Genomic DNA, 10991 nt, shown 5'->3' with positions numbered 1-10991 from the left:
CCCCCCCCCCCCCGGGACCATTAATTAGGTTTAGTTGATCTGGGGACTGACCTCAACCAAACTTTTTAACCTGGTCAGTCAAGCAGAAAATGTAGGTCAGAAGTATCGCGCAGTACTTGATAAACATCCTTAGATACATGAGCCATGCAAGTTTAGTTGATGTAGGACAATTGCAAGTAGTTACTTTGTAAGTGACCTAAACCTATCTTCTATTGTTCAAGCGAAAAATGTAGGCCAGAAGCAGCATCCGAAGCATTGCATCTATAGATACATATATATAAGCCATCCAAGTTTATTTGATGTGGACTGATTGATAAATTGGAAACTGAGCTTAACCATTCTTCTGAACTTTAGTACAAAAACTGATGGACGGAAACCGCCAATCTATATAAAGCCCTGATTTCGTTGCAATCCAGCTAATAACTAATCTATTTAAGAAAATCTGCAGGCGGTCCCACATTAGTGCCTCTAAAGTTAACAGGAGATGACTCGTAACATGTATAAAGTCACATTAGTGCTACTACTTGCATAAAGAATATTGTAACAAATATATGTTGTAACAGAAGTATGATTGCCCCCGATCCCGCGAGTGCTGCAGTATTATATATATGATGTATGTGACGAGATGTCTCATACAGATCAAAATTTGACGAGGCTCAAAATGATAATCTTGTATTGATACATTAAATATGAGGACAAACAATGCATACTGTTGATCGCGTATATAATGGCAACTATTTACAAAAGACGAGAGAGGGTACAGAGACGGGGAAGATATTATAGGGGCAAAGTTTGACGGTAAAACAAAGATGGCGTATATAGAAGAAGCTTTATTTACCGTCGTATATGGCATAACATTGAAACATTAGCTCTGTGGAGCTATTTTTACGACAAACATAGGTATAAAAACAATAACAAAGTAGAAAGCATGCTAGTAGAAAAAAGTAGGATTATGCAGTAAAAACTATATTCATATTACATGAAAACAATATAAGAAATATATGCTAAAATATTTTGAAAACAATAAGTTTCTTGACTAGCGTTAACTGGTTAACCGAACAACGATAAAGGGGTTGTACTATACCGGGAAAACTGACACGTGAATATGCTGAAGCTGGAAAAATGACACGACGATTCGTCCCAAAACGATATTTAGAATATGGCGTAGAAAGGTAAATATGTAGTAAACCCATGTTTTTGGAAAAAATGTCTCATCAAAATTTGGTGAAAATGAGAAAAATATAGTATTTTAAGTTATTGACGAAATGACACTCCGAGATGCAGCCTTTTCGTCCACTTAATCTCGTCTCATAAACTGTGCGCGTGCGAGTCAGCAGACCAATATCAGTGAACCAGTTTGTCAACTACCTATGTACGGAAGTCAGTGTTCTGTCGGCGTGAGGGAAGTTGGCTTCCCTCGGGGGGTGGTTAGGAGTCGTGTATTCATCCTATCCTTATCTTGTGATGTTATTTAATTTGGAGACGACCCCTTGGTTCGAAATTGTTTGTCACGCCAGATGATGCTGTATTGGTATCGTTGAGGGGGTTCAAAATTGGCCAATATGGCTTATGTTATATATATATACATACAAAATAAATATTTTTTGTATATTTTGAAAGTGCATTTATTGCATATATTCCTGTTCTTATAGGGAGGTATATATATACTATATTTGTTATGTACCTCGGGTTATATAAGTATTTGAGAATCAAATATAATAAAATAAAAGATAAAAAATGGTTTTTAGGAAGAGGGTTTTGTGGGGGATCTATAATTTGCTGGGCTTATAATATATGAATCTTGTTTTTCTATTAAAAGATAGGGAGGTCACTGATCGTATCATATGATGATGTCTTGTATGGCGTCGGCCTAGGAGGAGGGCGTATCATATCCAAATTTGGGACCTTATTTCTTCTCTCCTTTCTAAATAATTTTCTTCTTCCTAATGTCACCCTTGACAATGCCTCACTTTTGGCCATTTGTTGAGCGTTCGCCCCTGTGAGGAAGGCTTTGGGTTCTGTCCCCTGGCCGAGACATACCAAAGTCTTTAAAAATGGTAATTTATACTCCTGCTTAACGCTCAGCAAATTAGGAGTGGGACGACTGGTTCGCCCGTTGTCAGTATCATGTGACCGGGTGGGGCGTCCTGCTGGGTGTCTTCGGCAGTATGTTTCAGTGAGGTAGCACTATAAAGTCGGCATCAGTTCCGCGCTATCACAAGGAGACAAACACGAACATATCGCAGCCTCCCAAAATACACACACACATACACTACACGCATGCATCTTGCACACAGGGGAGGCCGTCCTTAAATGACCTTAGCTGTTAATAGGACGTTAAACAAAATCAAAAAAACAAACAAACATCATATCAAGGCTGTCCTTAAATTATATCCTACTCTATTTTGTGTTTTGTTTTGTTCCTATATTTTGGAAGTCCGTCGAATTGTTTTTAAAAATATGTTTTCTAATCTAATCCTATCCTCTGTGCCGGCGTTTACGCGCCCACTCTTTCGACAATACACAGAGGGATTTTTAACGTGCAGGTCGGACCCTCCTACACGGGACACCGTTTATAGTCCCCTCCGCCGGACTCTGTGTTATTGGTGAATGGTTAGAGTCATGCAGGTGCTAATTAATTTTTATTTTTGGCGTCCATTCTTGAAACCGTATCCAGTCTTTGCACACTATGGAAAACTTTCCTTCAATACCAATGTTCTCTTTCATTATAAAACTAGCCCCCATACACTTCCTGTTGTATATCAACGACCTACCTGAACGAGTGAAATGTGGGATTCGATTATTTGCTGACGACTGCATCATATACCGACCAATCAGCTCTGCCGGAGACAGCACCAACCTGCAGGCCGACCTCAACGCTCTTCATCAGTGGACATGGGACTGGAAGATGACTTTCAACCCAGACAAATGCGTCGTCATGCACATAACAAAAAGAAAAAAACAAGCGGAAGACCATCTACAACTTGAATGGGGTAAATCTTGCAGAGGTCAAGTACACCAAAATACCGTCGAGTCATTCCAGGATGGGCAAATTATCAATAGGAACAACCTGCATGTCTTTCCGACTATGACTCGGCAGGTTAAAGTGACTTGCTACAGGAAAATCTGATCTGTTCTGCTTGATGGAGCAGCAGTGGTTGTTGATTCCGATATTGAGCTTTGTATTAAAGATGAGGATTGATTAGGTTGCCTTACAAGCGCCAGCTGTAGGGATTTTCCCTTTAGCTCAGCGGTAGAGCATCGGGCTGGAGAGGCAAGGGTCGCGGGTTCGAGCCCCGGCGTCGGCACTGTCTTTATCACTTTCCCTCGTCCTATTACATATGTGTTGGTTTCACCCACATACTGCATTTTGCATTTTTTGCAGGAATTAAGGTATATTACATTGACTGATGTGCATGTCAATGATTGTAATATTACATATGTGTTGGTTTCACCCACATACTGCATTTTGCATTTTTTGCAGGAATTAAGGTATATTACATTGACTGATGTGCATGTCAATGATTGTAATATTACATATGTGTTGGTTTCACCCACATACTGCATTTTGCATTTTTTGCAGGAATTAAGGTATATTACATTGACTGATGTGCATGTCAATGATTGTAATATTACATATGTGTTGGTTTCACCCACATACTGCATTTTGCATTTTTTGCAGGAATTAAGGTATATTACATTGACTGATGTGCATGTCAATGATTGTAATATGTTATAAACTTTGTCGTTCTTTTCACATTTGAACTGTATCTGTCGAGTGTGTATATACACAGTTTGCACAATTTTTGTTGCATGTTTTGAAATAAGTGCTGGCATGTTCGGATGGAACGTACACAACTTGTACCCTTTATGTTTGAAGTCTGACTTTATGTATTCAACCCCAAATACCAAAACATATTTACGCAAAACCAAAACTTCTGCCAACATTTGGTATCCGAATTTCGAATTTCCTGCAAGAACTCAACATAAAATTGACGGACATAGCTGAATTTAACATATCTGATGTTCCTCCGTGGACCATTCAAACCCCTGATTTTAACTTTACAGTACATGAGCGAGGGAAATCAAGTGTTATGCCCGAAGAACACAAATCCTCCTTTCGGGAATGCATTTCGAATTACCCTTCTCATACACAACTTTTCACCGATGGTTCCAAAGAAGGTGAGAAAGTGGCAGCAGCCTGCTGTACTGCTAATACTTGCACTTCGAATTACACTTCTCATACACAACTTTACACCGATGGCTCCAAAGAAGGTGAGCAAGTGACAGCAGCCTGCTGTACTGCTAATACTTGCACTTCAGTTCGACTACCAGACGGCGCCTCCATCTTTTCCGCTGAAGCATGCGCCACTCGTTTGCCCCTCGACCATATCGATGAACACCGCATTAAAAAGGTGATCATTTGTTCAGACTTTCTACCTGTCCTACAGAGTCTACAGTTAAGAGATCCTAAAAACACACTCATACAAAACTTTGCTCTTCGAATATCTCGCATCTTGAATAAGTCAAAAATAACTTTACTATGGATTCCGAGCAATGTCGGAATTAAAGGCAACGAATTTGCTGACAGGGAAGCAAAAAATGCATTGAATCTCGAACAAACAAATATCAAACTACCATACACAGATTTTAAACCTACTATTCGTACAGCCATTCAAAATGAATGGCAGAAACGCTGGTCTCTGGAGACCAACAACAAACTTTTTAAGATACAACCGAAACTTAAAACATCTATTCCCAGTCGGAAAGATCGTAGAGAGGAAGTTGTCCTCGCTCGGCTCCGCACTGGGCACACATATCCTACTCATTCGTACCTTTTAAAACGAGAAGATATACCTTCATGCCACGCATGTGACACTCCATTTACAGTGGAACATTTTTTAATAGAATGTTCCGATTTTAAACACATTCGTGATAACTACTTCCGAGTCCCGGATATGAAAACACTTTTCAGTTCCGTGGATTCGAAGGCATTATTTAACTATTTGAAAGACATCGGTCTATTTTATAGACTCTGATGTCTTTTAATCCACCTTATCATTTTTGACGTTATATATATATCGCATATTCCATATCATCGATTCGTTATCTCTTTTATTATTTTAACCCCCTTTTTTATTTTTTATTATCTACATATACAATGCGAATGCTTTTAAAATGAACCATTTTATCTGATTTAATCGTTGCTACTCACATGTTTGTTAAAAAAATAAAATAAATAAATAAATCACCATGGCCCTAAATGACCACAGCCGTCGATGGGCCGTTAAACATAAACAAACAAACTGACTTTATATTCGAGCAGACTTGCCCTGTGGACCCTGCCTTTATCTATTTTCCGAACTATCAAAGTAGACTGATATCTCTATAGAGAAAATGGAATTTTAGTTCTGAACTTAAACTCGTTAAGTTAAGTTTTTTTGAATGCCCACTGGTACCATGTCTTTCGGAATAGTCATGCCACAATTTAAGGAAATCTGATGCGTTTCGATCACAGACACCACTCGTTATCTTGTATACTTCTATGACACCACCTCTTGCACGTCTATAACTCATAGTCGTTGCCCTTCGTTGAACTCCTTCCAGCATGACAATATGTTTAGCTTTATATGGGTACCATACCGTGTTTGCTTATTCTAGATGAACTCCAATTAGAGTTTTATAAAATAGCGGAAAAGTACGTCGAATCTCCGTGAACATTGAATTGACCTTTTTTTACCTGCGCACTTATATTTGGCCTTCAAATGTTAGGGCATTGTCTACAATCACTCCAAGATACTTCTCATGGCATACTTCTTTTTAATGCTGCATTGTTTAGGTACTATATTCGTTCACTTGACGCACGATCGATGTTTATAGATTTACAATTTCAGAACGCATTTGTCGCTCCACTTAGTGTCTTTTCATATCCGCTTGGACATCATTTGTATCGTTAATCCCACATATCACTTTGACCGTTTTGGTATCATGAGCAAAAACGTAGCCGGTAGAGTTGATATTATCTAGAATATTATTTATGTATAATATGAACATAGTGGGTCCTATGACGGATCCTTGGGGCACTCCCAATGTTATTGTAGTCCTTAAAACAGTAACACTGCAAAAGCGTAATATATAAGTATACTGACACAATTTGTAAAATTTCTTTCAAGAATATCCTTGAATATCGTACAAAAGACCTCATAGTCTGTTATGAAATAAAACTTTTTAAATTCAATAGTTTATTAGCTCACCAAGGTGAGCTTATGCCATACCGTGGCGTCCGTCGTCCGTCCGTCCGTCCGTCCGTACGTCAACAATTTCTTTAAACGACTTCTTCTTAACCACTGGTTGGAATTAAACTAAATTTGACTGGAAGCATCCCTAGGTGGTGGGGATTCAAAATTGTACAAATGGTGGGTATGACCCCCCAGGGGGCTGAGGGGCGGGGCCAAAAGGGGTCAATTTGCCCATATTGCTTTAAGCGACTTTTCTGGAACCAAGAAGTGGATATCAACCATATTTGACTGGAAGCATCCCTAGGTTGCTGGTGATTAAAAATTTTACAAATGGTGGGGCTGACTCCCCAGGGGGCTTAGGGGCGGGGCCAAAAGGGGGCAATTTGGCTATATTGCTACAAACGACTTCTTCTGTAGAACTATGTCATGGATATTGATCATATTTTGTCGGAAGTATTCATGGGAGGCAGGGTTTCAAAATTGTACAAATGGTGGGGCTGACCCCCCGGGTTAAGGGGTGGAGCCAATAAAATGTATTACTTGGAAATGGTTGAGATCCCCACCATATAACCATATATACAATTGCTGAGTATAAAAGAAGAATGCACATTTGCTTCCAGGATGTTCCTGGGGTCTGGCCCCACCCTTGGAGACATAGTCCCTGGGCCATAACTTTAAAACGGTTGAGATCCCCACCCCAAAACTATATATACAAATGCTGGGCATAAAGAGACGAATGCAATCATGATATCAGAATAGACCCTGGGGTCTGACCGAACCCCTAGGGACCTAGTTTCTTAGTCACAGCTAGGAAATAGTTGAGAGCCCCACCCGTTAACCGTATATATACAATTGCTGAGTATAAAGAGATGATTGCACATATGCTTCCAGGTTGGCCTTGGGGACTGCCCCACCCTTGGAGACTTAACCCCTGGGTCATAACTTTGAAATGGTTAATATCCCCACCCCAAAACTATATATACAATTGTTGGGCATAAAGAGACGAATGCAGTCATGACATTAGAATTGATCCCAGGGTCTGCCCCACCCTTGCAGACTTGGCCCCTGGGTCATAACTTTGAAACGGTTGAGATCCCCACCCCAAAACTATATATACAAATGCTTGGCAAAAAGAGACAAATGCAGTCACGATATTAGAATCGATCCTGGGGTCTGGCCACAACTCTAGGGACCTAGTTTCTGAGTCAAAGCTTGGAAACAGTTGAGATCCCCACCCCATAACCATACATAAAATTGCTGGGCATGAAAAATCTAATATAGCTATGCTACAAGGATTGGCCTTGGGGTCTGGCATATTCCCTTGATCTCATTTGGAGAATAGTTTGCCATGATTGCTGAGGTATCCAGGTGAGCGATACAGGCCCTCTTGGCCTCTTGTTTTAATTGCAAAAGTTCTCTTAAGACTGTTTCTGGGTTGGTCTATGTAAATACAGTACTATACTTACATGTGTTTAGGTGAAGGCTGATGGTCGAGGGACAAGAAAGTGGTGTAAGAGAAGAGCCCTGGAGGAACAAAGATTTTACGAGATGACAAAACTCAAGGATCAGTTTAAACAGCTGCTTCGGGTAAAGTATAACACCAATGCTAAACCTTACTGATTCCATTCGGAGACCTAGAATTACCATAATATGGTGTTTTGGGTAATTAACTAGTATTCCAGGCATTGATGATGATTCGAAATTATATTGAAACTATATTACAACTTCTGATTGAGCTAAATGGTTCCCTATAATATGAAACTGGTGAATTTCGGAGGAGTTATTTTGCTTGGACCGTTAACCGCGCCGAAACGAGATCTCGTAGAGTTACACGGTAACATCGATGTGCCATTTTGGCGCGGTCTCTTCACTCCCGACTTCCAGCTGAATACACAAGAGTGACTTTCATCCACCTTCTAATCGATATTGGTACCTAAGAGCTGTTCTCTAACTATGTAGAGACGGGTGTGGTACACCACATTTTATCTACTGCATCTGGTGTCGGCGTGCGGCGAACTGACGCTATTTTTGATATTTTTTGACAGTTTTTCTTTGGAAATTTTACCTTGCTAGTCTCTTCTTGCCCGCTACGACACGTGTACTGGCCTACTTGACATGTGCGTGAATTTGCTAGTGGGAAAATTAGGGACAATTTCCTGATAGTTTATTGTTATGTTAGTTAAATTATTAGTTATATATTATCTAGGAATGATAACTGCATAACATCAAAATTATTGCCCAATTGATGGGAATTTATGGGTTATAAAATAAAGCATATAAAAACGTGAACCGGGGAAGTTTCTGTAAGCTTGAAAATGAGTTGCTTCTATGTTAAAATCCATGTATAAAGGGAATCTGAGTGGAGTTTTTCTTCCCAATCATTACAAATGCAGTTGGTAATACTTCACATTGAACTTATTAACTTTGTCTACTTAGAAAAATACCAGCGCTAGAGGTCTACGTAATCAAACTATATTCACTGATGCCGCCATACTGGAGTACTTCCACGAGGAGGAGATCCCAGTCTCTGAGGTGCGACGGATTTTGTCCAAGAAGAACAACAAGTTGGTTCCAACAGACACTTTTGTAGTGACCTTTGCTACCCCATCACCTTCGGCCGTAGTGATTGGTTACCAAAGGTGCAGTGTCTCCGTCTACATCCCTAATCCATTAAGATGCCGTAACTGCCAGAAGTACGGGCATCATGAAAAAAGATGTAGGCGGAAGACCGTTTGCCAGTACTGTGGTCGTGAAGGTCATGAGGACCAAAGCGACTGTGATATTGCCAACCTGCGTTGTGTTAATTGTGAGGGAAAGCATGCTGCTTCGTCTCGAGACTGTCCTGCCTGGAATCGCGAGAGAGAGATATTGCGGGTCAAATTTACCCGAAATGTCTCCTTCCCCGAGGCTAGGAGGATAGTGGAGAGCACGGACGTGGCTGCTCCCTCATATGCACAAGTGACGAAAGTCCGGTCGCCGGTTGACAGTGTCGCAGTCAAGGATGCTTCGGTTCAAGTATCTGCAGACATACCTGCCTGGGGCTCACAAGTCCCAGACATGTCTGGCCAAGATAACTTGAAAATCCTCACGGGAGACCCATCTCGTTTCACGTCTATACGAAAACCAACCAAAAACAACAAACAGTCAAAAGCAGCATCACCATCAAAACCAGCATCTTCATCAAAACCAGCATCTTCATCAAAACCTGCACCACAATCAAAACCAGCACCACAATCAAAACCAGCACCACCATCAAAAACACCTTCCTCTTCAGGAGAAAACCCTCCAAAGGTTGGCACATCTAGGGCACATGTGCGTTCGCAGCGATCTCGCTCACTCACATCTGTTCCTCGATCCAAACTGAAACCAGAGACAACATCACCCACCAACAAACCTAGGAAAAGAATTAAAATAGCGAGGGGCAAATCCGAAGGACCGGATCTGAATGTCAACTTTGGCAAAGGATCAGAGGACCCGACAAACCGGTTCAATGTCCTACTAGATGTCGATGATGAGATGGAGACGAATGCCTCCGCGCTTCGTGCTTCGACTCCATCGAAATCCAGCCAAAATATCAAAAGATAAATAACACAATTATCCAATGGAACATCCGCGGATTAAATGCAAATATAGAAGAATTTCTGAATCTATCAAAAGAATTTAGACCTGCCATTTTTTGTCTTCAAGAAATCATGCTCAAAAACCCAATCACGCTTAGAAATTTCTCACTCTACACTAACATTCCAACTGTAGTTAGCAGAGCAGCAGGTGGCGCAGCGGTAGCTGTCCATAAAAATATTCCTCCCAGATANAACTATCGTCCTATCTCTCTGACTAGTTGTGTATGTAAAACTTTAGAACGAATGATAAACACTAGACTGGTTTGGTTTCTTGAGGCCAACGATATAATATCCCCTCTTCAAAGTGGCTTTAGAAATAGAAGAGGGACAAATGTTTGTTTGTTTGTTTGTTTGTTTGATTCTGTTTAACGTCCTATTAACAGCTAAGGTCATTTAAGGACGGCCTCCCCTGTGTGCAAGATGCATGCGTGTAGTGTATGTGTGTGTATTTTGGGAGGCTGCGATATGTTCGTGTTTGTCTTCTTGTAATAGCGCGGAACTGATGCCGACTTTATAGTGCTACCTCACTGAAACATACTGCCGAAGACACCCAGCAGGACGCCCCACCCGGTCACATTATACTGACAACGGAGGGACAAATGACCATCTCATCAGATTAGAGACGTTCATTCGAGAGGCTTTCGCTAAGAAAGAACACCTTGTTGCCGTGTTCTTTGATCTTGAGAAGGCCTATGATACTACATGGCCGTATGGTATCATGAAAGATCTTCACGACCTTGGCGTACGTGGAAACCTTCGCCATTTTATATCTAATTACCTATCAGATAGACACTTCAAAGTCCGTGTTGGTTCAACTTTTTCTGAAACGTCTAAACAGGAAATGGGAGTCCCACAGGGTGGAATCCTATCAGTCACACTGTTTGGACTTAAAATAAATGATATAGTCAAATGTCTTGGTCAATCAACAGAAGGGTCGTTATTTGTGGATGAGTTCTTGATCTGTTACAGATCTAAGAACATGCACACGATAGAACGACNAAAAGAAACGGCTCAATTTCAAATCATCAAACAAAGAAAGTTATAATGAACACTTTACCCTACCAGAACTTGTTGATTCACTTAGAAAATCACAGGATACTGCTTCAGGTCCTGATGATATTCCATATCAATT

At 40.6% G+C, this 10991-nt stretch overlaps 1 protein-coding gene across 2 annotated transcripts in view; it reads left to right on the top strand.

Annotated features, from left to right (window-relative positions):
- Positions 1-10991, top strand: part of LOC110445643 (probable ATP-dependent RNA helicase DHX34) — a 65744-nt gene that overhangs the window by 28595 nt on the left and 26158 nt on the right. For both annotated transcript variants that reach the window (XM_021490358.1, XM_021490360.1), the window contains one exon: positions 7716-7826. In XM_021490358.1, the coding sequence (XP_021346033.1) occupies positions 7716-7826 (111 nt within the window). The remainder of the gene's footprint in view (positions 1-7715; positions 7827-10991) is intronic.

This window comes from Mizuhopecten yessoensis, unplaced genomic scaffold (genome assembly GCF_002113885.1).
Source record: "Mizuhopecten yessoensis strain PY_sf001 unplaced genomic scaffold, ASM211388v2 scaffold2329, whole genome shotgun sequence".
Lineage (NCBI taxonomy): Eukaryota > Metazoa > Mollusca > Bivalvia > Pectinida > Pectinidae > Mizuhopecten > Mizuhopecten yessoensis.
Note: the sequence above shows the minus strand (reverse complement) of the source record. Positions and strands in the feature narration are given on the sequence as shown.